Here is a 24,205-nt window from a genome sequence, read left to right on the forward strand (position 1 = left end):
GAATCGAACGAGAGACGAAAGCACGAGACCGCGGGAAATTCATCGAGAAAATCCGAACTTTAACCTAGTACGATGCGCTTGAAACTACCAGCAAAACCGGAACGAAGCCCGCCAGCATTCGTTCGACATCGTCGATCCACCAAAACGGGCACCAAAAGGGTTTGTGGCCCAGGATTCACGCTCCCAGCCACTTCAAAAAGAAGAAAAAGGCGAATAAACTCTGCGCGAAGAAGAAGATGGCGCCGGAATCTCGAGTCCCCAACTCGGGCGGCTCAACGCGCGCCCTCTGTCACCGAGGCTTGCTGTAAAATAAACTCGGTTCTGTGAAGATTCGCGAGGTAGCTCCGCGAAGATTTCCCATTTTCAGACTGTAAACCGTCCGCTCGACCCTCGAAAACGTTACCGTCGTGGACGGTAACACGGGCAGCTGTAAGTAAGGGATGAGGTTTGGCCTAAAATCGCATCCGAGTAGCTCATTCGGGCGATTCTCTTTTGCCTTTCGTTGCAGCGAGGTGTTTCGGGGGTTGTTTTGGTATGGAGCATGTTTGCGCACTCTGAGGACTCCGTTGCGGCACGATAGTAACGCTTGCAAGCGCCGAACCGGGCGCCACCGGTGATCATCGAAAGCAATACAGTCGACTCGTACCGGATTTGGTAAGATTTTGGGAAAATAATTTCTTAAGAAAACAGCCGAGCGCCTCCTCCGTCTCCCTGGTTATTTTGACGTTTAGCTAGCTAGCTGTGCGGAGGGGAAGTAGAGCGTTTTGAGGTTATGGTGGCCTTGGTCCGGGACGGTGGGGTTTACGCGCGTTTCCCAGGAGAAACTGTGCCCGCGGAACGGAACATAAACAAACACCTTTTTCGCGATAAAATGGTTTATTTCGACTCTCTTGTACTCCGCAGCGATGAATGGTACGATCGAGAACAATGTTGTGGCGAGTGCGGCCGGAGCAACAACACCCGGGAACAGCGCTAGTGGCCAGCAGCAGAAGGTTGCGCGTAACTTTAAGCTGCTGGCCGATCCGTTCTTGCACAAGGGCGCACCGAAGGTATACCGTTACGATGGCGTCGTTCCCGGTGACCCCAGCCATCCGCCCGTAATTCCCCGTGATCCGAGAAATCCTCTCGCCCGGATCCGGTCCCGGGTGGAACCGCTCGATATTCCGGTGCCAAGGTATGAACTGCATGCAATCCACGGTTTAGAACGCAGCATTCACTGTCGTGTCCTCTCCGTAGGTTTAAGATCGATCAGCACTACATCGGAGAACCGCCGGCCATCGAGATAACGATAACGAACCTGAACGACAACATCGATAAACCGTTCCTCTCGGACATAGTGGCCAAGTGCGGCAGCTACACGGAGCTGTACATTTACTATCACCCGGCCACGAACAAGCACCTCGGTCTGGCACGGATCGTCTTCGAGCAGGTTCGTTCGGCCCGGCTATGCGTCGAGCAGCTAAACGGTCGATCGGTCATGGGCAAGGTGCTGAACGTGTTCAAAGATCCGTTCGGTGAGCACTGCAAGCGCTTGCTGGAAGAGAAAACCTCCGAAAAGAAGCCAGCACCACCGCCACCGACGCCGGTTGCAGCGACGGCCTCGTCCAAAAGCTCCGCTGTACCTCCGGTAGGATACCGAGGTCCGAAACCACCTCCCCCGGAACCGGATCCATGGGAGAAGAAGTCGGGCGCTGTACCGTTCGGCGATGATACGGATTTGTGGGATGCGGGCGAACTGTCCGGCAGTGCTAGCAACAGCCAAGATTCGAGCTACTACAGCAAGGAGAAGAGTGCTAGCCGTGGTCACTACGATGATTGGGAGGATTCGGACGCTCGGAGTCGCGACGCCAAGTATCTGGATGAGAAAGATCGTAAGCATCAGCATCCGCCTCATCATCATCACCGGGAGCGCGAACGATATCGAGAACGTGACCGTGACAGGGATCGTGAGCGAGATCGTGATCGTGAACGGGAACGCGACCGTGATTGGGACCGCAATCGTGACAGGCATAGAGAACGTGATCGAACGCGAGATCGGGATCGTGACCGTGACCGTGACCGCGACCGCGACCGGGACCGGGATCGCGACCGGGAAAGGGACCGTGTGCGTGATCGTGAGTATCGTGATCGCGAGTGGGATTCGAAGAAGCGCGGCAAAAGCAGTTATCGTGATGATTGGTATGGCGCTAGCGATGGTGTTGGTGGTGAAGGATACGCGAGCAGTAGCGCTACCGGTCGGTATGAGGCCCCCGGAGGTTACGGATACGAGTATCCACCATCGGCGTACCCGGGCGCGAGTTCGGATTACGGAATGTACGGATACCCACCGACGGATGCAGCTAGTTCGTCGGCTTTCGCTGGAGCCTCCAAGTGGGCTCCTACGCCAAAGCCGCCTTCGGGACAACCACCGCCGCCACCGCCGCCAGAAGATCATTGGGATGGTGCAGCAAAACCACCCGCACCGCCCTCTGTACCTCCTTCGAAGTCCTTCATCGATGATAATGACTTGTGGGATGCAGATGGTATGGCCGCCAGCACACCAGTGCCACCAAAACCGGCCCCTTTGTTACAGGGAATAGTACCTACAGCACCACTACCACCATCAGGAGCAGGAGTTACAGCTACACCAGCAGCCACATCTGGGGCAAGAACTCCTCCTTCCCCTACGGCTTCGGAGACGAGACCGAAGGTACCTACTGCTGGTGCCGACGAAGACAGTGGTTCCACGCTGGATCTGGACACGCGGATAGCGATGCTGTTTAAGGAGAAAACGTTCGGGGCCGCCTCATTCCTGCAGCTCAGTGACGACGAAGAGCAGGAAGAACGAAAACCGGACGTGGTGAAGCAGGAACCACTGGAACCATCGAATGCGCATAATCGGCCACCAAGTCCACCACCGCCCGTTATCGCTTCCGTCAAGGAGGAGATCGTGAAGCCTCCTCCCCCTCCGGAAACTCCAGAATCCGCACCGCCACCGCCACCACCACCGAAAGCACTGAAGACGGAGGACCTCAAGGAGGAAGGTGCGAGTGACATATCCTCCAGTGACGATGAGATCTTGGCCAAGGATGAAGATGATTCGCTTGCCGCGGCGAGCACAATCAAGACGGAACCACTGGCCAAAGCGACACCACCCGCTGGTCTGATGTCGGAGGATTCCAAAAGCGGCAGTATACTGCCACCGATCCCCGGTATCTTGCCAGCTCAACCGCCCCTTCCGTTACCTCCGCTACCCAGTGAACCGGCTCCACCAACGCCACCGCCACCGGAACCACTAGAACCACCGCCTCCACCACCGCCAGCTGGTAGCAGCAGCAGCAGCAGCTTTTCCTATTTGTACCCCACCACCTACTACAGCTACCCGCAACAGCATGGCCACGGTACAGCGGGTGCGTATCAGCATGGAACCGGGTATCCGGCTGGTTTCCCGACGGCACCCCTGTTCGGTGCACCGTACGGTGCCATGTACTACCCGGCATCGGCTGTCGCTCCGGGAACCGCTGCCCTACCGTACGGCGTCGATGGTACAGATCCTTCCTCGTACGCAGGGCTGCACGATGCTGGTGGAAGCCGCCAGGGAAAGGATCGGTCGCGTGGTACAAAGCGCAGCCGGCACGAGATCGTGATCGATGCCGTGATCGAGCGTGTGGTGGCCGAGTTGAAGCAAATTCTCAAGAAAGATTTCAACAAAAAGATGATCGAAAATACGGCCTACAAGAAGTACGAAGCTTGGTGGGACGAGGAGGAACGAAGGCACAAGGGTGATGGCAAGAGTACGACATTGCTTGGGCTTGGGCTTGGACTCGGCGAAGGCAGCGCTACCAGTGGTTCCGCTAGTGGGACAGCAACGATCGGGGGAAGCATGGCCAGTAGTAGCAGTGGAACCGTGGGGACGATAGGAGGACTGGCGGCAAGCAAAGCGCCGGATATTAATCAGCTGCTTAACCAAACGTACGATGCGCTGGATAGTGCCGGTGGTGGTTTCGTCGGTCTTGGGCTTCGAGCGACCATCCCGAAGATGCCGTCCTTCCGGCGAATCCGCAAACCACCCAGTCCCGTTCCGCAGGATGAGGATTCACGCAAGAGCGATCAGGAGGATATGGTGCGTGGATCGGATTCGGAGGAAAAGGAAAGCTCCCTGTCGGCGGCACCGGCATCGGTTGGGGGAGCAGTACCGAGCAGTACCGCTACGCAAGCATCATCTTCCTCTTCCTCCGCGGCTACTCCTGTCCGGACCGGTGCATCGTCGAGCGCTGACGTGCGCCCCGAGATAGTACGTCGTATGCCGAGCGTTTCATCGTTTACCTCCAGCAGCGAGGAAGAATCGAGTGGCAGCGATTCGGAGGATAGTCTCGAATCGGGATCACTCTCCGAGGTGGATGTAGGTGTTGGGGGGTACGCTGCGAAACGGCAACGGCGCGATCATCGTGACAATCGCATTTACTCCGATACCGATAGCGACGAAGCACCGCGCCTTGGTGGATCGCACCGGTCATCGGGTGGCAACAACCTTCTTCGAACGAAACAACCTACCAGCGGTGCCGCCGGAGCGTTCAGCAAGGTAGCAGGAAAGATCTATTCCGATTCCGATTCGGACGAGGAAGTCATCAGTAGGAGAGGACCACCGAGAAAGGAAGTGTTGCCATCGGTTTCGACGGAGAAGCGCCGAAGCCGCTCACCGGACGCTTCTCAATTACCGCAGCTATCGCTCCACGAGCTGCATGAGGATCTTTCACCGAGCTCCGAGGGTGATGAGCTGTTGCTAATGGAGGACGGTGAACTCGAGAAACCACCACGTACCCCGGGTCGTGAGTCGCCAGCAAAGAAAGCGTTGGATCAAGACAATGCTGCTGCTGCTGCTGCTGCTACTGCTGTTACCGGTGGCGCTACCGATGGCTCTGCTGCATCGGCGACTGCGGCCAGCAACAGTAGCAATAATGGTGATGCTAGTGGTGATCCGCAGCAGCACGGATCATCATCGGCCTACCGGATGTCCGATCGTATCTACAGTGATTCGGATGAGGAGCGCGAGTATCAGGAGAAGCGTCGCCGAAAAGCCGAGTACCTGCAGCAGATCGAGCAAGAGTTCCAGGAGGAGCTGGTGCGTATGGCCGAGCAGAAAGCGCAACGGATGGCCGAGAGGACGACCAAACCTGCGCTCTCACCGGTCGACATCTCTTCCAAGAAGACGCTTGCCGGCAGCAAAATGTCTAGTCTCGATGATCCGGTTACACCGAGCTTGTCGCAACCACCGCCCACACCCGGTGCCAACCTTGGGCTGGGTGGTGATACTCAGCGCAAAGATGATCCGCTGGCATCGCTCTTCCCTGGACTGGCCGGTGATGGAATGGCGCCCACGAATCTCCCGGAAGCATCGGCGTCTTCATCGAAACGAAAGAAAGGATCGGGCAGTGCGAAAGCCGGGGCGCGAGGACGCAAGAACGTGGCCAAGGAACCGCAGAACGGATCGGGTTCGGGCAGTGGCAGCAGCTTGATGCACTCACCATTGGCTGCAACGCCACCCAGGCAAGTGGCCACAGCAGTGACATCAATGGCCTCTACCGAAGGACTGCTGTTCACCGATCCACGATCTGTCAGTGGTGCCGGCGTTGCGGGCTCATCGTCGGACGAGTTCTTCCGCGCAACCAAAGCATCTCCGGCATCGTCCGATGGTGGATCGAGCCAAGCAAGCCAGGTCGCCCTGGACCATTGTTACTCACTGCCACCATCCGCTTCACCGTCTTCTTCCTCACCGCATCCACAGTCCGATTCCTCAACCGTGGTTGAACGGGCTGAACCATCACGTCAAAACAATAACAAGTACGCACCTTCCTCGGAGAATGTCCGGCACACGCTGGCCCACGATCATGGTTACACGAACAGTAACGAGGCTGGTGCGGCGGCGGCGGCGGCCGGTGGTGTCCCACAGCCTGCTACTGCTACTACGGTTATTGCCGATCCACACTCATCATCGATGGCTCCACAGCAACCATCGCAGTCGGCGTCGACGGTGCCGACTAAGGTTTCCACGGTGACACAACCCCAAGGATCAGAGACGATGACGAAACCATCACCACTGCCTGCTGGTGCTGCTGCTGCTGCTGCTGCTACTACTACTGCTACTAAGCACAGGAAACGCTCGGATAGTTCCGGTTTCCATCAACTGGTACCCGCAGACGCCGCCCCCTTCATTCCATCGATCGCGGAGCAGCAGTTTGTGCCGATTCCCAAGTACAGGCCGCGTGATCTGCGCGGTGAAATGATGGTGCTGTACGATTTCCTGACGCGTGGTATCGACACCGAAGACACACAGTACATCCGCCAAAGCTACGATCTGCTGCTGATGGACGATGCGAACAATTACTGGCTAAATGCGACGCACTGGGTGGACCATTGTGCGACGGATCGCAGCTTCGAGCCGGCCCTCCATCAGGCACTCGGTGGTCCTTCGGCGGCCAAACGACGTAAAAAGGATAAATTCATCGATCGGTCACTGGCCGATATCAAGCTGCATCGGACGGGGTGCGCGCGCACTGAGGGCTACTATAAGATTGATGCGCTCGAGAAGGCCAAGTACAAGTATCATCATCTGAAGGGCATGACGACGACGGCGGCAGGCACTAGCAGTGGTGCGGCCGCTAACCTAGAGCTGGCGAAGGCGGTCGCCAAGATGCAGGGTATATCGCGCGAGGCCCGCTCCAACCAGCGCCGGCTGCTGAATGCGTTCGGTGCCAGCACCGAGTCCGAGTTGCTCAAGTTCAACCAGCTAAAGTTCCGCAAGAAGCAGCTCAAGTTCGCCAAATCGGCCATCCACGATTGGGGCCTGTTCGCAATGGAACCGATCGCGGCGGACGAGATGGTGATCGAGTACGTCGGACAGATGGTACGCCCATCGGTGGCTGATCTGCGCGAAACCAAGTATGAAGCGATCGGTATCGGCAGCTCGTATCTGTTCCGTATCGACATGGAAACCATTATCGATGCGACCAAGTGCGGCAATCTGGCACGATTTATCAACCACAGCTGCAACGTAAGTAAACAGATCCAGTAACGGATTACAAACGAATATTAGTAATGAGACACTCGATTACCTTTTGTTTTTTTTTTTGTAGCCCAATTGCTATGCGAAGATCATCACGATCGAGTCGGAAAAGAAGATCGTCATCTATTCGAAGCAACCGATCGGTGTGAACGAGGAGATCACCTACGATTACAAGTTCCCGCTGGAGGAAGAGAAGATTCGCTGCTTGTGCGGTGCACCTGGGTGTCGCGGAACGCTCAACTAAACCCCGGACCCGGATCCACCAACTCGACGACCTTTCTCAAAAGATGGATGGCGCATGGACGCGCTATTTGTATATATTGTAAATGTAGCGTTTAAGTAGAATACTTTCTTTCTCCCTATCCTCTGGTTTTCTCGATTGTGGTCGTCTCATTATCTCGTGTTAGTGTGTGCATGTGTGTCCACCGTCCCAATTTCGGTACCGATTAGCGCTAGACATCTTGTTCCATTCTTGTCCTCGCCCCTCGTCGTCAGTTTTTAATCAGTTAAGTTACGTTGAGTGACCCGTACATCGTCGCTGCTGGTCCTCTGTTTCGCTCCACATCCCAATATCAGGTATACTGGATCAGGCCCTACGTTTAGCTTTACGTGTTGCCATACGAATATGGTCGCCATAGCTCATCATTGCTTTGGGACGGAACAGGCACAGACAGATGCACGACGTTAGGAGGGGGAGAAGAAGAGAAAAGGTGTTAAACTATGGCATACTGAGAAACAAAGGAGATTAAATCTTTGCACGAGAAAGCGCATGAAGAACACGACTACACGGCTAAGTTTAGCGAAATATTACAATTCTTATTAAAGGAAATGTGAACAAAGGCAAAAGTAAAGAATGAAACGAAATCGGTTGTATTTTTTATGTGTCGATGCTGTACAGAAGAAGCTGGTGGTTTGTTGAGAAATTGATGAGAAACTCAAATACCCAGTTAGTTCTTTCATGGCCATAAAATCGGTTGGTATAACTTACAAACTCATTCTTTATTCCACTTATATTAACGGCAACACACAGACATGAAATATGGTGGACCGACGAATAAATAGTGGTACCCTCGATCACACTTCGCGGTCCAGCAATGGTCCGTCGTCTAGCTTGCAGCCACAGCAGGTACCTGAACTGATGGCAACCACAACCAAGGCCTTCCGACGGAATTGACTAACATGGTCCGGATGCACTGATTCCACCAGGCTGCCCCTCCATACATCCCACTCCCAGTCCAGTCTGGCGGGTAAAGGCGAAACGGAATGCTGGTGCACGCGCCTGCGGAATCACGACGAATACTGCATGTCCAGCTGGGACTGGGCGATATCACTGAGGGCGGCCTGAATCTTCTCGAGTAGCAGCTCACCCTTGCGCACGATTTCCTCGAGTTTTTCGGCTGATTCCTTGTTCTCCTGTTCGAGCCGCTGCAACGATTGGACCTGCAGCTCGATCGAGCTTTCCTCGCTCGGTAGCGATTCGATGAGCGTATCAATGTCTTTGGCGCATCGCGAGATCAGGGTAGAGAAAAGCTGCGGATAGTCCTCCTGCGTTTGCACTTGCTGCTGAGGCGTTTGGGATCCGGTACGCTCAAAACCGGCGAATTTGCTCGGTACCGAGCACTGCTGTAGGATGCCGATGCTGTTGCAAAAGTGTTCCGCTTGCTAGGATCAACAAGAAAAGAAGCACGAACAATTCAGTGAGAAGCTGAGCAGACGAAGCGAAGAGGATGCCCGATGAACGCGCTTACCTGATTTACCGTGTCCTGTAGCTGAGTTAGTCGGTCAGCCATCGCTTCGAAGACTATGGTTGAATAATCCAGCTTTCCGACGGTTTTGAAGAAAAGAAAAGGGGGAAAAAGAAACAAAAAAAGCGAAGAAAAGCAGTGATCTGGCCTCCCTTGCTTCGCACCGGACGGAGAGTATGGGTTGTCGGCCAAAAGGTAGAAGCAGCACCAGCTCGAAGAACCGAAGCTCCGCTCCGTGACCACCACGGAGATGCGGATGGAGATTGATCTGCGCGTCGGCTACGCTCGAGATGAGTTTCCCAGCAACGACCCGCTTCCGAGCGTCCTGCGTTTATCGTGGTTTAATTGTTTGGTGCGTGGAGTGGCGAATCCCGTAATCAACAGAACAGACACCAGCCGAGCATTCACCCGAATCGGGGAATCGTCTCCGGATATCGGAGGAAGGCGCTAGGCTCGGCACTCCGGCTCAGGACCGGGATGTGGTTGGGCACCGTCGTCCTGCGGGTCCGTATCGCGCGGTATTTTACGGGCCCGGGCGATAGAGGAAAAATTACGGAAAATGCTGGGGTCGGCTGGGCTTGATTTTCGCTTGTTTTCCAATCTGCGTCGCCGATGCAGCAAATATCCCTGCAGCAATGCCCCGACAGCAAAGCCCATGCAGCGCCAATTTCAATTTTCAACCGTCAAACGGCGCGTCATGTCAAAAAAAGGCGAAAATAAAACGCAACGGCGACTCCATTAACGCTCTCGATAACAACCGTTTTTCCAGTGCAAAAATCCGATAGGAAAGGTAGGAAAGATCGAAGATCAATCCATTCTCTTGTGCTAAACCCCGGTTTTGTGTATTGCCGTTCGCAGATGGACTCTAAAATACCGAAACCATCGTTTCTAAAGAAGCCCGCTGCCATCAGTACGCTCAGTTTGCCCGGCAACGCTCGGTTACCGTTAAGCAGAGATCTGCTTAATGTGCCATCAGCTATAAATTCGACGATGTTTGGGATGCTCAAAACTCGTGCCGCTTCTCCGGAACTACGTAGCGAAAACTACGGAGCGGGGCGACCAGAAATCAACCGAGCTAAATTGCGACGCAGCCGTTCGGCATGCGATCTGAACCGGAGGGACTTCCATCGACCAAAACACGTTCCCTCGCTCTCGAAACCGGCCAATATCAATGCCAAGACTGTCGCGCTGATGGCAAGCAGCGGTCTGGTGCGCCCGGTCAGTGCGAACACTGGCCAGCAAGGCAAAGGGAATGGAAACGTCGGAGGTGGGTTATTGCGAAGGAGCCGATCAGTCGGTGATATCGCAATAAAATCCAATCTATCGAACGCTTCCACGACGTCTTCGAGTACTACCTCAAGCCTCTTCAAGCGACCACCGACCTCTTCCAACGGTAGCTCCGGTGTTCCAGCCAAAATGTCCAAGATGACCACAGGATCCGCTTCCTCACAGACTGGGATATTCAAATCAACTGGTCAAAAAGTAGTAACGAAGCCTGGTGGCGTAACTGCCCCGTTGCGAAAGGCAGCTCCGGCCTCCAAGGTGGCCAGTATGATCAATGGGACCGGCGGTACCGGTAGAAGCGGCATAACGGTTTCAAGCGGACCGAAGGTAGCAAACGGTGGAGCGACAGGCGCCGCGGCAAAGCAAAGTGCCGCCAAATCCATGAACAAACGAATCCCACCCTATGACTATAAGGCACGGTTCGCTAATCTCCAGGAGAAGCATAAACTGCTGGTAGAAAAATACGAGAAGCTGCACGAACAGCACGCAAGCCGTGAAACGTTGCAGGAGATGTACGATGAGTGCTCCCAGGAGTTGGATGAGCTGAAGCAACGCCACGAGCAGCTACTGTGCGAGATGAGCAGTTCACTGGACGAAAAGCGCTCACTAGAGGCATCCAACGCACAGCTTACTACTGCTCTAGAACGATCGGAGGCTGATTTGACTATGTATCGGGATAAATATGCGACAGCCAGCAAAGAGCTTGTCGAGCTGAAACAACAGCTGGTGAAGCTATCGGAACGCTCGAACTTCTTTGAGATGGAGAATTTGGCGCTGCTAGAAACGAACCAACGAAATGCGGAACTGTTGTTTCAGGCAAACATTGAGCGTAAGGATCTACACAACATGGTCATGGACTTGCGGGGCAACATTCGCGTATTTTGTCGCGTGCGACCACCACTGTTACCATCGGAGGAGCATCGGATCGAGTGTGGGTGGAAGTATTTGGACGAGCAGTCACTTGAGCTACTGGCCATGGACGGTACTGGCAAACGCCACGAGTTCAGCTTTGATCACGTGTTTCATGCTCGCACTCGGCAGGAAGATATCTTTGAAAACGTGTCTCCTCTCATTCAATCCGCCCTCGATGGCTACAATGTGTGCATCTTTGCATACGGCCAGACGGGAAGTGGCAAAACCTACACCATGGATGGTGTTCCCGACAGTCTGGGCGTGATTCCACGCACGGTTGATCTGATCTTCAATGCGATCAATGATTATAAGCGCTTTGGCTGGGAGTATGAGGTAATGAAAGCTTAGACGCGAAGAGATGTTCCTTCCCATAAATTAACACGTGTTCTGGGCCGTCTTTCAGATTCGGGTAAACTTTCTGGAAATCTACAACGAAGTCCTGTACGATCTGCTCGACACAACCGGCACGACAAAGGAACTGGAGATCAAGATGGCGAGTGCCAAGAACAAAACCGAGGTGTACGTGTCGAACATTATCGAGGAAACGGTCGAATCGCCGGCTCGGCTCCACCAGCTGATGAGCATTGCCAAGATGAACCGTGCAACGGCTGCGACAGCCGGTAACGAGCGATCGTCGCGATCGCACGCCGTTACGAAGATCATGCTACTCGGTACGCACCAGGAGAAGGGCGAGACGTGTGTTGGTTCGGTGAATTTGGTCGATTTGGCCGGTTCCGAGAGCCCGAAAACGAGCACGCGAATGGACGAGACGAAGAACATTAACCGCTCGCTGAGCGAACTCAGCAACGTCATACTGGCGCTCGTGCAGCGTCACGATCACGTACCATACCGCAACTCGAAGCTCACACATCTGCTGATGCCGAGTCTGGGGGGTAACTCGAAGACACTGATGTTTGTGAACGTGGCCCCGTTCCAGGACTGTCTTACCGAAACGGTTAAATCATTGCGTTTTGCTTCTCAGGTCAATTCCTGCAAAATGCAAAAAGTACGGAAAAACAAGGTTCTCAGCAGTGTGTAATTACTGCTTGGGAATACTTACACTTCAATCGCGCCACACAACTCTCAGAGAGTCGTAGCCCATCTGGAGTAGTAAACAGGCGTCCGTTCTATTATTTTGTATTTTTATTATTAGTAGTAGAGACTTTTGTTGCACAAGACGCGCCTAGAGTAAATTTTGTTTTTTTTTTCGAACTTTAATTGATTACTATGTTTCGGCGACTAGTGGGTCCTGTATCCTTTCCTCGAAAGCCGCGCTTCTCCAATCAACGATCACGACAAGTGGTCTTGTATGTCTTGTCGCTTAAAACGTAAACTATGGAACAATAAAGATTATAAGGTTTTACCATAAATTTTGCCTGGCATGGTCTCCACTTGCTGTTGTGCAAGATTCTGTTTGCTTAACAGAATAGCTCGATTTCTTCAAATACATGCAACGCCGTATTCAGTACCATCAGCATAAGCGAGTAGTCAAGTCCTACGGCGATCCAATCAAGGATCTCTTTACGAATTCTTTTAAATATGATCAACAAAGATACTGCAATCCGCACGGTGAGCATTACGGCCGAGATCAACACGCCCACGACGAGAAACACATGCCTTGGTCCGGAGAAAGCCCACGCGGATGAACGTGTTCCTACCCGGTAGTAGTTATACACCTGGACCAAATTAATCATCAGCATCGTAATCCAGTGCCAGGGAAATTCTTTCCGTACTTTGTCTAACAATTTGGGGCCATTTCTCGAACAGCTCTTCGATCGTTCTCGACGCGTGATAACGGCACATCCTCCCTCGGACATTGTACAGGAGGGTAATACGATTAGTTAGTTAATGGCAATGGGATGAAAAACTAAGGAATATTGAGAAAATAGAATGAAATTCTATTCTGTGTCCGTAGCGCTTTCCACTTACCTTACTTTCGCGTTTTAAGCGATTGTATTCGACGTAGTATATCTGTTAATCATAATCAATCCGTTCGATTCGATTCGATTGGTAACGGTTGGTTAAGTAAAACTTGGCACTGATTGCTTACATCGGTGGTGATTTGTAGCAACAGATTGGAGACGAATATAAAACCCGTCAGTATGTCGTTAGTCCACTGGAGTATTCGCCTACTCTTGGACTTAATCTGTTTACCATGGTGTTCCAGAACTCTGCGCACCACGACAACTACGAACTAAAGAAAGCATGAGCTTTAGAAGCAAATAAGTTAATGATCCAATGCGATCCGCGACACTTACCACAGACACCAAGGAAATGACCAGGAGCGCCAAGATCACATAGTATCGAACGCCAAGCGCCGGGCCGACTTGCAGCAGCTGATCCAATTGGTGAAAATTAATGGTTACAATCGTCACCAGCCCGGCAAGGGTTTGAGTATCAATGCTGGGATGTGCTTCGGGAGCATCGATCTCCTCGCAGTTAGTTATTCGTCCTTCTTGTTTGCTGGATCTCTCTTCGTGTCCAAGCGCCTGCAATGGTATCTCTTCACGTTCACTATCGGTGGTCCTTCTGCTCATTTTGAAAGCGGTGCTACTGCACTTAACAAAGACAACGTTCCGTTACTGTTGACTGCCGATGGCAATCACGCAGTACTTGAGCTGCAGCCGTTGCAAATAAATGCCCGAAATTTTGCTGAATGCACCGTGTACGATAAGATAAGAGTTGCATGGTTCGACCTTAATCACAACCGTCTAGACGGAAATAGGCAAGCTGCAGGGAGATGGTACATCGTTTATCGAATGTAGCGAATATAATAACCTCGTGAATCATATATTATCGGATGAAAGAAGGTTGCGAAAGTGTGTGCCAATTCCATCTGTTCTGATAAAGGCCTAAGGAACGATTTTGACCTGAAGACCATAAGAGGAATTCGGATGAAGTTTGATTGTTAAACTATATAATACTAATGAACTAAGACCTTCAAATACGTAGAATATGAGTTTAAAAACCGAATTAGAGACCAAACCTGGAATTTGTCTGTGACGATCATCTTTTCTCAGATAAAATAACCTTCAGATCTTTGTTACATTGTGTGTCTCGCACTTGGAATGCGTCATGTTGTATTGCCATGTTGAACGATTAAGCTATAAGTGGTCGGAGCTCGAGCAGAACGACCGATCGGATTTGATGCGTTGCTACTACTGCACCTGGTCAGACGAATTGGTGTTGCTCGCTAGCACGTGTATCTGCATGCTTTTAGTTGAGTTGTAGATCTGCCCAGGAGGAAACGGTTGCAAGCGTGGATGGGCATCACTTTTCGATTTGCTTGCCGAGATGTACTTGGACAGGCGAATGTTGGGAAGCGGTAAAAAGCCGGCGGCCAACGGTAACACATCCAGCGTGATACTGTGGCTTTCTACTTCTTCCATCGAGATGACCCCTAACGGAGAACGAGAGAACGGGATATAGGAACAACTCACAAAGACACACACACACAAAATGGAAGGGGAAACGGTAACTACTTACCCGCGGTACGACCAACGACAGCCCACATATTCTGGTCGGCCAACACCTCGTACATCAGATCAGCGAACGGATTGTCGTGTACCTTCGAGATGCGCAGATTCAGGTGGCAGACCGAGTTGACACGGCACAGCTCCTGTGGTTCAACCTTCGCACAGATCGTAAAGAGTGTCGTGTAGTCCATCACGTCGAACGTCGCACTGTATGGTAGGTAGGAGCGGGCATCGATCGCTACCGTAGCATCAGCAAACCTTAACCGAAAGTCCACATTCACGATCGGCAGTTCGCGTTCGGCCTTCAGCGCTTCCACCTGTAGCTCGTACAGATAGGAAATGGAGAGTCCCTTGGTCATGACCATTTCCTGTGGTTCGGGAGGGTTGATATCGATGATCGTGACACCTGCGGCACTGCACGTCATTTGTGCTTCGCGCAATACCAAGCGATAATCGCTGACTCCCTTCATCACTACCTGAAGGAACTTGCGTGAACCGGACGAGTGTAGACGACAAGAAGCGATCAAGGCGGGCATAAAGTGGAGCGGGATTGCTATCTCATTTCGGCTCCAGGGTACCTGCAGCGAAACCTTCTGCTCGATCGCACGCTCCTCCCGTTTACCCGGTAGATCACAGATGGCTTCCAGTGCGATCGAGCGCTGTTCAAACGGTGCGAAGTCATTTAGCGGCACGATGAGCTCCCGCTCGAATGCCGTCTTCTCCTGCGACTGTAGACGCACGCGTAGATTCTTCGAACAGCGTAACGTGGCGCTGGCATCCTTGGGAAAACGGAAGCTTCCGGCCGCAATGATCAGTTCGACCGGTTGCTCAACGCCAGCGACGAGATTCACAAAGTTCAGTGAAGCGATTGAGGCCTTCGTAATCGTTTCAAAGTGTTCCAGCCGTGGTGGTAAGCCCTCGGACAGGAACTCAACGCTGTCGATCTGAACCGCTAGCTGACGGAAGCTCCACGTGCCGACGCGGGTTGCCTTCGTCTTGAGCGTGAGTGAGTTACGGCCGGGCTGGAGTACGATCCGCTCGCATGACACACAATTGGTAAAATCTGATCGCTGTGTCGGAGAAATCTTACGTCGTGTGCTGCTGCTCCGGCGAACCGGTTGCTTGGTGCGTGTATCGCACGCAACGGATGATCCACTTAGTGTGTTATCCTGCTTGTAATCGAGATGCAGGGTTATCGGTAGCTGGGCACCAATTTCGGCCGATGGTTTCACGCCAGCGGACGGCAGCTCAGCCGCATTGCTCTGCTGCTGCTTGGCATTCATCTCGAACGATAGTAGCACCTGTTCTGCCAACAGTTCTCGTGGAAAGTTACTTTCGAACTCAAGCTGCACGACGATAAACTCATCCTGTACGATCGATGCGCTCTCGAGGTGAATCCGTTCAATGCGCAAGTGATCTTCGAGCGTGCAGATCACACTTAGTGCATCGATGTCCACGTTCCGGGTCGCCTGAAGCGTGCGAAGGGATTTGACGAACTCATCGAAATAGAATGTACGTACGAGTAACTCGAGATCGTGACAACAGGCGATCGCGCAGCACGTTTTCGTGTAGTTAACGTTGTCCTCCATCTTCCGGTAGCAGGAGGCTAGCTCGAGCAGCGTCTGGCTGGCAAGGTAGTGCCAGTTTTCCTGCTTCAGTTCACGGAGCAGGTCCGTAAAGAAGTTAACCGCTTTCTGGGGTTCGTTGAGCGTTATGTAGAAGTTGCCCAGATCAAGTCCGACCAGTCGAGCCGATCGGAGGCGTGACACGTGCTTGTAGGTGCTGATCGCCAGCTCGCTCAGCTCGAGATACAGCTTGGTGAAGGCTTGATTGGATCCGAGGGCCTCCTTCAGTGTATCGGTTGCCGATTTCTTCGGTTTCCGTGCTGGTGAATGCGGTTTGCCGGGGCGCGGTTCTACGTGTAGTTCGGGTTGAAGCTCGAGACGGGCAGCCGCTTGACCAGTCTCGGGCAAGCTGTCACCCATGCCGGCCGAAAGGTGTAGCACGGTATGCAGCTGCTCCGAAGTGGGCACAAACCCAGGCAGCAGCCCGCACTGTTTTCCCAAACCGTACAGCTTATCTTTCGCCAGATTCCAAATGGGAGCAGAAAACTGGGAACACTTGTAGATATCTTTCGATTCCTGCACCTTATCGCACAGATGGAGCACCTCGAGGGCACACACAAACTCCCAGCAGGCCAGTGCGCCTTCCGGTGTTTCCAGTTTCAGGGCTTCGATCTCGCGCAGTGTAGAGAAAAGGAACGGAAGCAAACGTTCGGCGATTTCCCATGGTTTACCGGCGGCATCGAGCAGCAGGCATTGACGCTCGAAGAGGTAACTCCGGAACTCGAGAAGCGTAACATTGCGCGAAACGATCTTGGCGCGAGTTTCCATCATTTTGGCCGGATTTAGCGATATTCCGTGGAACGCGTAGAGGGGCTGGTCGAAGATGAGGAGCCACTTTTGCTTCTCGCCGAACACCGAGTTGAGAATGAACTGGGAGAACATGGCATCCAGCTCGTCGTACTGTACGAGCGCTTCCGAGTGTTGGCCCAGCATCTCCAGCACGAATGCTAGCTGTTCCTGCAGCAGAAAGTAATCGATGAAGCTCCAGTTCTCCTGGATGCGATTCTCGCGATTCGTACGAATAAGTTCTTCGTACTTGACGATACTTTTGTTGTATCCCGTCAGCATCAGATGGCGGATGCGCTGCAGCAGACAGCGGAACGATTCCGTTGCCTTCATTTCGAACCGAGCCGGGTTGAGAATGGACAGGCAACGGTCTCCATTTTTGGCCCCAAACTCGAGCCGTATCTTGTCCAGTACCGTCGTGCGGGGTAGAATGTTTTTCGATTTCTTCACGTCCAGCGTCTCAACCAGCAGTATCATCCAATCGGTCACACCGTACCCGTTGAGCAGCTTGAGCCACTGGTCGATCTCCTCCTTCACCGAGCCCCGGTATGCCTCGAGATCGTTGCACTCGGTCACGTAGATGTGCAGGACCGGGTGGTCCACGATGTTCCACTTGCCCTCCTTGTATCTGTCGAGAGCACCTTGCTCGAACGGTTTAAAGGTGACTTCCACGCGCACATTCTTCACCGGTCGCCCGTACGAACGCTTCCATTCGGCCGAATCCGATGGCAGAGCCGCCACAATATGCGGTTCCAGCGTCTTGAAGATACGCGCATCGCCGGAATCTAGAACGAGGGCGGAACAGAAAGTGGATCAACGAACGATGCCGCGGTGGCCACCGCAATCGAAAGGGGGACTACTTACACGTCACGAGCGGTTTGCAGTTCATTGCGAGACCCTTCGGCGGGGACGGAGCTCGTATCGGCAGATTCTTATCAGATAGAGAGCAATACGGGCCGCCAACGACACGATTAGGATCAATCTCCGGTCATTTTAGCGCACAAAATGAGGAATTCACAGGAACGGGGATTCTTCACGGACCACTTTTCTTCAACAATCGGGCCGAGGGCGCTCTTGTTTCGATTCTACCTAGATAACACGCAATTGGGCAAGGAATTCAATAGCAAACGAGAAGAAAAGATAGTTTAGTATTTAGTAAAACTGTGTTATTCGTGGTTTTCTTGTAAAACACACTTTTGCGACGAAACGAGGTTTGGAATTGGGTTGAACTAAGAAGTGTAAACGCGGGTACTATTTTTCACCGAGCTGCGTTTGACAGTTCGACGGGTTGTTTTGATTCCGCGATCGACCAAAACAAACGAATCCGCGGCAACGATGACCGAAATTCTCGAGGGAAAGTGCTGCGTTTGTGGCAAAAGTAGCCATAAAATGTACCCAAACTTGGTTAAAACACGTACCAAGTATTCCGGCACGCCTTTGTTCGATTTGCTGGAGCGCATCACGGAACAGGATCTAGCGGAAAAGTACCAAAGCTTAACGGATTCGGCTGCATGCAAATCGTGTATGGTGAAGCTGAACGATTACGATGCTACCTACACGAAGGCTCTGATCATCCAGAAGGAGTTGCTGGAATTGCTAAGCAACGGGTCGATTGGCCTATCAGTCGACGACGATGACGACGACAAGGGCGAGGGAACCGATGACGACAATGAACGGGATGTGCTGGATAAAGGAGATGCGAATGGACACGAGACTGCCAGTGATGCAGACCTGGATGAACCGGTAGCGGCAACCGTGGAAGTAGTATTGCAATGCAAACCTCAAATCCCTGCGATAAGTCTGTCGATGAACTGTAAAACGTGCGACGAGTCATTCGCAAACTTGGAAGAGTTGAAGGCACACACCCATGAGCTAATACCCGTGACGAATACCAAGCATCTTTTCATCGAACCTGTTACATCAATATCTAAAGTTTCTTCCCCTGCCGTGAGTTACACCGAGGAAGAATTTTTGGATTATGACTCGGAGGAAATACAGGTGAAAGAAGGAAAAAGTATTGAGATCGCACAAAAGGATGACTCGGCGATTAGCAGTCAGTACGAGTGTTTCTATTGTGATGAAACGTTCCAGACTACCGGAGATCGGAAAGTAAGTTAAGCGATAGTAAATTGAGCGATGCTGAATAATAAAAGTAAACACAATATTCTTTTCATTTACAGTGGCACATCAAGCAGAAGCACCCGACAAACGGCAACCATCACACGTGCAAAGTTTGCGGTTTATCGTTGAAATCTCGCGCAGCCTTGTCGAGTCACCTGCAAAAGCATCCTCGCGAACAATCGCTATCCTGTAAGGAGTGCAAAAAACAGTTCTCACAAATGTCCACCCTACGGCGACACATGGCGATTCACACACGGGAAACACCGTACCAGTGTGACTTGTGCGGTAAACGATACATTCACTACTCATCGTTCTACATGCATCAACTGGCCCACAGGAATATCCGGGCGAAAAAATGTGAAATTTGTGGTTACGGTCTACGGTCGGGTTCACATTTAGCGCGGCACATGCGAGTAAGTGTAATGTGAGTTTCCGCACAACCTGGTAGAAGTCCTCTTAATCCCTTTACTTCCATTCCATTATAGGCTCACTCCGGCGAAAAACCATACGCTTGTCCCGAGTGTGGCCAACGTTTCTCTCAAAGGTATGTACAGCATTGATTTGGATCGTTTGTCGAAATACTTCTTAATAATCGATCATACCTTTACCTCCATCAGGTACAACATGGTTTCGCACGCCAAAACACACCAAGGTATCATGCGCAAGCGCTCTCCAAAGAGATATCCGTGCACTCATTGCGATGAAACGTTTTTACGCAAGTTACTACTAACCTCGCACCTGCAAGAAATGCACGGCATAAAGCTAGAAATTGTTGATAATGAAATAGACTCCAAACAGAACATAGCGGTAGCCGAATGACATGCAGGTCATTTGTGGAAATGAAATGAATGTCGAAAATCCTTGTAGGAATGGATAGATATACCACTGATCGTTGTTACTCGTAACGAACTTGGAAGAGGAATAGTATGTAACTAAAAATTAATGTATTAATAAATCAATAAATGAACAGCCAAGAGTTCCCATGAGTTCTAAGAGTGTTGCGTGGGTTGACACACAACGACAGCTCTAGTGTGCTTTATCTTGTTAATCAACGTCGATAAGTAACAATGCGATAGGGTTGCGTGTAGTCACGCTGTCCTTCATTTCTGCATTACGGTATCGTCTGCGGTTGGGCGTGGTAAATGAGTGGCTTCAAGGCGATGGAAAGTGACTGGAACTCGGCGGAACCGTACCGAGCGGTTCCACAGATGGAACTGGGAGATCCACTGGAGGTAGGTCTAGTGTGAACCGGAACCGGAGGCCATTAATACTTACACTTTTATCCAATTCGATCCAGTCAAAACCGGCCGTGAAGCATGAGGAGAGTAAACAGAAAAGTCCGCAGGGAAATACGTTCGTGCAGAGCATGTTTGATATGACGCTCATCACGGTGAACTTCTGCCAGATCTGTTACATCCTCAAAGTTGGTCCGGGCCTGGGCATGCTGTACTATCTTCTGCTGGGACTGTTCGGTGTATCATTGGTGTTGCTGGTAAGTGCACGCGTTCGGTCCGTTAATCCCGCGACTGGAAATAATTGAAGTGCTTGTGTGCCCTGTACATTTCTATACAGTTCCTGCACGGATTTATGGGACTGTTTGAGCGATTGCGATGCAGTAAACCATTACCGAGCGGTTGTTTCAACTGTCTCTACAACTCGTCACTGTTCATGGTGGTGCTGATCTACCTGGTGAACCTAGTCGGCAATGTACTGATACTGAAGGAAGCCGAAAACAAGTGCCAGCTCATGCTGGAGCAGCTGAAGCTCGGTCCATTCGCAGCGATCACCACGGATCAGCCACCAAATGATAGCTAATTCGAATGCAAATGGCTGTACAATCGATATCATTATTAAGACAAAAATGTGTCTGTATTTAGCTCACGTTAAACGTTGAATAATACCATTAGTATCGGTGAAGCTGTGGCAGCTGTGAGTTAATATTGAAACGGACGCGACGACACCTTTCATTCCTCGCCACACAGTCTCGCGATAGCATCCTTCTGTAGGCGATAGAAATGCCAGCTTTCCGCCTCAGTCAGATCGAGTGCACCCATGCGACGGTAAAACCGAGTGGCCGGATTCCAGTCCAGCACGTGAAAATCGAGCCTTGAGCACTGGCTATCCCGGGCGTGCCGTGCGAGCGCCCGGAAAAACAGTTCCCCATAGCCATTGCCTCGGTGTTGGGGGCGTATGTAGATATCCTCCAGGGCCAACGATTTGCCCTGCCACGTGGAGTACGAGTAGTAGCATATGGCGTATCCGATGAGGTTCCTTTTCAAATTAACAACGAAAGAAAACAGGAAAAGGGAGAAAAAAAGAAAACCAAGGATTGACATCTTAATTGGTGTCCACAGTAAGGCTACACGAGGATCGATCTGAATTTATAGTCTTATAGTCCATCCCGTTTTCGATTCCCCCCGGGGGGTGACGCGGGATAACCGTCTGCTCCTTGGCCACCGAGTCACTGCAAGTAAATGGGGATCACTAATGATGGAAGGCATCATGGTTAAATATGCTGCACTGATAAGATAAGGCAGGCGCAGCTCTCGTGTGCGCCTCGGGCGGGTGTTCTGTAGCCTGATCGGTGCTGTCCAGCAACGATCAAGGGGACTGTTATCAGCAGCTGGGTTTGTGTGTGCGCCCGCGCGCGTGTGTGTAGTTTCGGTTCTGCTGCCCATCGACACTCTTGACGTCGAGGGGTCGAGCGCATAGCACACGACACAGAATTGTGCAAACAACCCATTCCACCGCGCCAGAACGCCCAAGTCGGTACCGTGTGTGTACCAAGGGATGAAAGGACTCACTGGGGCACCATCGTGTCGGCCACTGGTGCGATGGTAGACACGGGACGACGGTGGGTGAACGCTGTGGCTGCCTCGCTGGCCGCGGCCAGCATGCACAAGCATGGAACCCGATTGAGCCGGGATCGAGCAAAATAGAAAACAAACAACTGAACACCACCACGGAACCGAACTGATAACGCTCGGTGCGGCTGAGGCTTTCCGTCTGCCTCTGTGCCCCGTGTGTGTGTGCCTGTGCCTGTGTGTCGAGCCGGCGAGTTTGAGATTAAAAATATGAAATGATGGAAGAAGGAATGGGCGGCCCCATGGGAAAAGAAAACTTATTGCCATCTCGCACTCTGTACCATCCAGGACCACGTCGGGACCGCGTTGTTATCAGCGGCGATGGTAGCACCACTAGCACCAGAAGCAGCAGCAGCGGCAGCAGCATTTGGCGTAACATTCCATCAACCGATTGGTGGACGGTTTGCCCACACAGCGGGGGCATGTGGGGTCTGACGAAAGGCCACGGACTCGTTGCCGTTGGCTTGGGTTGTTTGTTGGCTAACGGACGGACGGTATTATAGCACCCAGAGAGAGAGAGGGGGTCCAGCACAGTCGCAGCCTCAGCTCTGCGGCTTCACGAGCCCTGTTTATAAATAATGTCTTACCGGGTTAAAGGTTCGGCGCTACAGTTGGCTGGCGGTGTTGACGTCGACGTGCCCTGATTAGCCGCAGTCGCAGTCGCAGTCGCAGCCGGATCCACCGACCGTTCGAGACGTTGCTCGAGCACGAAGCTATGGAACACTGGCCCATCGCCTGATCGTTCCCCCGGCTGTCCGAAGCCACCATCACGCACCAGATCCTCCACCGTAAGCTGCGGTCCGTCGGGCATCTTCTCAAAGTCAGCCAACTCCTGCGAAGAACTGAGCTAGCTGAGCACAACTGTCCTTGTGACCGACGCTGATCGCACAGCACATTATTACCTGTATCATGGCGATCACTTCCGGGAGATCCTCGCGGACGGTTTTCCGTACCTCTACCGCTGCCGGTGCCATTGTCCGTGTGTCCTAGTCCGCTCTAGTGGAATTGTAGAAAGGATGGGCAATCCGATAATACCCTAGTGGCCACCGTGCCACTGGCCACACTTCCAGATCCTACCGTTTCTGCGAACGGCACAAGACTGAACCGCACAAGACGACCAGTCCGGCAGCGCCTCCGCTTGATAACTGGTTGAATTGTAGCGGTACTATCAAATTAGTTTGTAAATTAAAAATTTTATCTTATCAGTGCAGGGAGAGGCCGCTTTTCCGCCTCCTCGCGCCCCTTGGGGCTCCCATCGATGATCGTACTCCGCGCGCTCGTCCGCCCGCGAGCACAACTAATCAGGGGCCCCCAGGGGTGGAACCGAATGGCGGGCAGATCGCTCCCACCCTGGCCTCCGTCCTGGTCCGGTATCACCAGCGGGTTGATTTTGCTCTGGTGACGCTCTGATAGGATGCGATGCACCGAGCCACCAGCCACCCAGCCGTATCAGGAACCGGTATCAGTCCTGTCCTGCCGGCAGTCTTTCTACTACCACACAGGGACAGTCGTTATCAAACAGCTGGATCCTGCCTGGCTCGTGACGTAGTACTACGTTGAGTGACAAGGGTGCGATACACGGGCAACGGGGGGATAGAAGCTACCTTCGTAGTGCAATGTCAAGCAATCGGTCCTGCCCTATGCTTAGCAGAAGGCTCGTGTAAGTGATAACGAGTGCCAGGTATACAGGTGATATGTACTGGAATTATCGCTAGTACAACTGTGGCGATATTCCACACAATAGAATGATTGATCGATCAAGTCATTGTTGATCTATGATTGATGTTTAACACTGATCTTACAGTTATGCCGATAGGCGCTGTAGCTGAGATAACGACGTAGCTGTTATCGATCCTAAAACAATCTGTCAACCATTAAATGATCATTCAGGATGACGGAAGGAATTGTAGTATAGTGCACCTGATCGTTTCTTTCACTGCAGCTTGATATTTTCTTCTTAACCCAATCATCCAAAAAAGTAGTGCAGCGAGCGTTCTGCAGCAACCCTTGGGTAGTTCGTCGAACAGATTTGGACTTTCCTACGAGTATTATCTCAACGAGCAGCCCATGCCGGTCGGAGAGCAACCAGATTGTCAATACTCTTACCATCCGAATCAGGACTTTCCATCCCAGTCCCGATGGCCGATGCAGTGTGATGGAACGCGTTGGTTAATTGGATTGGAGCATGAGTTATGTTCACTGCCCCCTGGTAACCATTAACCTTTACTAAGAAACACACAAAAAAAACCAACGATTCAAACCTAAAAACAGCAACAAAAACCAAAAAGACCCGGGACCGAGCGCATGAGGATGACGAAATTGGCGGCGTTATCAAAATGTTCCTCCCGAT

The 24,205-nt window shown here is 52.1% G+C and overlaps 7 protein-coding genes across 10 annotated transcripts in view; 4 read left to right on the plus strand and 3 right to left on the minus strand.

Annotated features, from left to right (window-relative positions):
- LOC125959839 (histone-lysine N-methyltransferase SETD1) overlaps positions 1-7,899 on the plus strand; it is a 7,917-nt gene extending 18 nt beyond the window's left edge. The window contains exons 1-5 of the mRNA XM_049692801.1: positions 1-429; positions 509-654; positions 904-1,174; positions 1,237-7,030; positions 7,113-7,899. The exon at positions 1-429 is cut by the window's left edge and continues 18 nt beyond it. Coding sequence (XP_049548758.1) covers positions 906-1,174; positions 1,237-7,030; positions 7,113-7,286 — 6,237 coding nt within the window. The 5' untranslated portion in view covers positions 1-429; positions 509-654; positions 904-905 and the 3' untranslated portion in view covers positions 7,287-7,899. The remainder of the gene's footprint in view (positions 430-508; positions 655-903; positions 1,175-1,236; positions 7,031-7,112) is intronic.
- Positions 7,900-8,017: 118 nt separating this feature from the next.
- On the minus strand, positions 8,018-9,380 carry LOC125959873 (mediator of RNA polymerase II transcription subunit 21). Its single transcript, XM_049692858.1, has 2 exons — positions 8,791-9,380; positions 8,018-8,704 (listed from the first exon to the last, which is right to left on the minus strand). The coding sequence occupies exons 1-2, from the start codon at positions 8,830-8,832 to the stop codon at positions 8,330-8,332; spliced, it is 417 nt and encodes a 138-aa protein (XP_049548815.1). The 5' UTR covers positions 8,833-9,380; the 3' UTR covers positions 8,018-8,329.
- A 121-nt stretch (positions 9,381-9,501) lies between these two features.
- LOC125959853 (protein claret segregational) lies at positions 9,502-12,738 on the plus strand. The gene is made up of 3 exons (XM_049692833.1): positions 9,502-9,577; positions 9,646-11,316; positions 11,387-12,738. The coding sequence occupies exons 2-3, from the start codon at positions 9,646-9,648 to the stop codon at positions 12,020-12,022; spliced, it is 2,307 nt and encodes a 768-aa protein (XP_049548790.1). The 5' UTR covers positions 9,502-9,577; the 3' UTR covers positions 12,023-12,738.
- A 611-nt stretch (positions 12,739-13,349) lies between these two features.
- Positions 13,350-20,573, minus strand: LOC125959844 (trafficking protein particle complex subunit 10). 3 transcript variants are annotated; one of them, XM_049692813.1, is made up of 4 exons: positions 20,267-20,573; positions 17,735-17,959; positions 14,470-17,655; positions 13,350-14,383 (listed from the first exon to the last, which is right to left on the minus strand). In XM_049692813.1, exons 2-4 carry the CDS (start codon positions 17,757-17,759, stop codon positions 14,142-14,144), a joined length of 3,453 nt encoding a protein of 1,150 aa, XP_049548770.1. In that variant the 5' UTR covers positions 17,760-17,959; positions 20,267-20,573; the 3' UTR covers positions 13,350-14,141. The 3 variants fall into 3 exon arrangements, with proteins under 3 accessions (XP_049548770.1, XP_049548771.1, XP_049548769.1); XM_049692814.1 differs by lacking the exon at positions 20,267-20,573 and adding an exon at positions 18,065-18,081; XM_049692812.1 differs by lacking the exon at positions 20,267-20,573 and having other exon boundaries at positions 17,735-18,050.
- Positions 18,075-19,810, plus strand: LOC125959857 (zinc finger protein 121-like). 2 transcript variants are annotated; one of them, XM_049692840.1, is made up of 4 exons: positions 18,075-18,979; positions 19,051-19,404; positions 19,477-19,535; positions 19,609-19,810. In XM_049692840.1, exons 1-4 carry the CDS (start codon positions 18,206-18,208, stop codon positions 19,808-19,810), a joined length of 1,389 nt encoding a protein of 462 aa, XP_049548797.1. In that variant the 5' UTR covers positions 18,075-18,205. The 2 variants fall into 2 exon arrangements, with proteins under 2 accessions (XP_049548797.1, XP_049548798.1); XM_049692841.1 differs by having other exon boundaries at positions 19,051-19,415; positions 19,609-19,807.
- Positions 20,106-20,925, plus strand: LOC125959869 (uncharacterized). Its single transcript, XM_049692855.1, has 3 exons — positions 20,106-20,223; positions 20,289-20,483; positions 20,564-20,925. Exons 1-3 carry the CDS (start codon positions 20,134-20,136, stop codon positions 20,804-20,806), a joined length of 528 nt encoding a protein of 175 aa, XP_049548812.1. The 5' UTR covers positions 20,106-20,133; the 3' UTR covers positions 20,807-20,925.
- On the minus strand, positions 20,836-23,148 carry LOC125959865 (thialysine N-epsilon-acetyltransferase). The gene is made up of 3 exons (XM_049692850.1): positions 22,758-23,148; positions 22,443-22,687; positions 20,836-21,262 (listed from the first exon to the last, which is right to left on the minus strand). Exons 1-3 carry the CDS (start codon positions 22,827-22,829, stop codon positions 20,956-20,958), a joined length of 624 nt encoding a protein of 207 aa, XP_049548807.1. The 5' UTR covers positions 22,830-23,148; the 3' UTR covers positions 20,836-20,955.
- Positions 23,149-24,205: the final 1,057 nt, after the last annotated feature.

The sequence above is a fragment of the Anopheles darlingi genome, chromosome 2, assembly GCF_943734745.1.
Source record: "Anopheles darlingi chromosome 2, idAnoDarlMG_H_01, whole genome shotgun sequence".
In the NCBI taxonomy this organism is placed as follows: domain Eukaryota; kingdom Metazoa; phylum Arthropoda; class Insecta; order Diptera; family Culicidae; genus Anopheles; species Anopheles darlingi.

What these genes read in the sequence shown, in the direction of transcription:
- LOC125959857 (XM_049692840.1), top strand. Translation starts at nt 18,206, where the DNA reads ATGACCGAAATTCTCGAGGGAAAGTGCTGCGTTTGTGGCAAAAGTAGC. An exon ending in AGACTACCGGAGATCGGAAA is followed by an intron (nt 18,980 to 19,050) that starts GTAAGTTAAGCG and finishes TTTCATTTACAG; the next exon opens with TGGCACATCAAGCAGAAGCA. An exon ending in ATTTAGCGCGGCACATGCGA is followed by an intron (nt 19,405 to 19,476) that starts GTAAGTGTAATG and finishes ATTCCATTATAG; the next exon opens with GCTCACTCCGGCGAAAAACC.
- LOC125959873 (XM_049692858.1), bottom strand. Translation starts at nt 8,832, where the DNA reads ATGGCTGACCGACTAACTCAGCTACAGGACACGGTAAATCAG. An exon ending in TACAGGACACGGTAAATCAG is followed by an intron (nt 8,705 to 8,790) that starts GTAAGCGCGTTC and finishes TGTTGATCCTAG; the next exon opens with CAAGCGGAACACTTTTGCAA.
- LOC125959869 (XM_049692855.1), top strand. Translation starts at nt 20,134, where the DNA reads ATGAGTGGCTTCAAGGCGATGGAAAGTGACTGGAACTCGGCGGAACCG. An exon ending in AACTGGGAGATCCACTGGAG is followed by an intron (nt 20,224 to 20,288) that starts GTAGGTCTAGTG and finishes AATTCGATCCAG; the next exon opens with TCAAAACCGGCCGTGAAGCA. An exon ending in GTGTATCATTGGTGTTGCTG is followed by an intron (nt 20,484 to 20,563) that starts GTAAGTGCACGC and finishes ATTTCTATACAG; the next exon opens with TTCCTGCACGGATTTATGGG.
- LOC125959853 (XM_049692833.1), top strand. Translation starts at nt 9,646, where the DNA reads ATGGACTCTAAAATACCGAAACCATCGTTTCTAAAGAAGCCCGCTGCC. An exon ending in GCTTTGGCTGGGAGTATGAG is followed by an intron (nt 11,317 to 11,386) that starts GTAATGAAAGCT and finishes GCCGTCTTTCAG; the next exon opens with ATTCGGGTAAACTTTCTGGA.
- LOC125959865 (XM_049692850.1), bottom strand. Translation starts at nt 22,829, where the DNA reads ATGGCACCGGCAGCGGTAGAGGTACGGAAAACCGTCCGCGAGGATCTC. An exon ending in AAGTGATCGCCATGATACAG is followed by an intron (nt 22,688 to 22,757) that starts GTAATAATGTGC and finishes AGTTCTTCGCAG; the next exon opens with GAGTTGGCTGACTTTGAGAA. An exon ending in AGCGCCGAACCTTTAACCCG is followed by an intron (nt 21,263 to 22,442) that starts GTAAGACATTAT and finishes TAATTTGAAAAG; the next exon opens with GAACCTCATCGGATACGCCA.
- LOC125959844 (XM_049692813.1), bottom strand. Translation starts at nt 17,759, where the DNA reads ATGAACTGCAAACCGCTCGTGACGT. An exon ending in CTGCAAACCGCTCGTGACGT is followed by an intron (nt 17,656 to 17,734) that starts GTAAGTAGTCCC and finishes CCCTCGTTCTAG; the next exon opens with ATTCCGGCGATGCGCGTATC. An exon ending in TGTCGTTGGTCGTACCGCGG is followed by an intron (nt 14,384 to 14,469) that starts GTAAGTAGTTAC and finishes GTTCTCCGTTAG; the next exon opens with GGGTCATCTCGATGGAAGAA.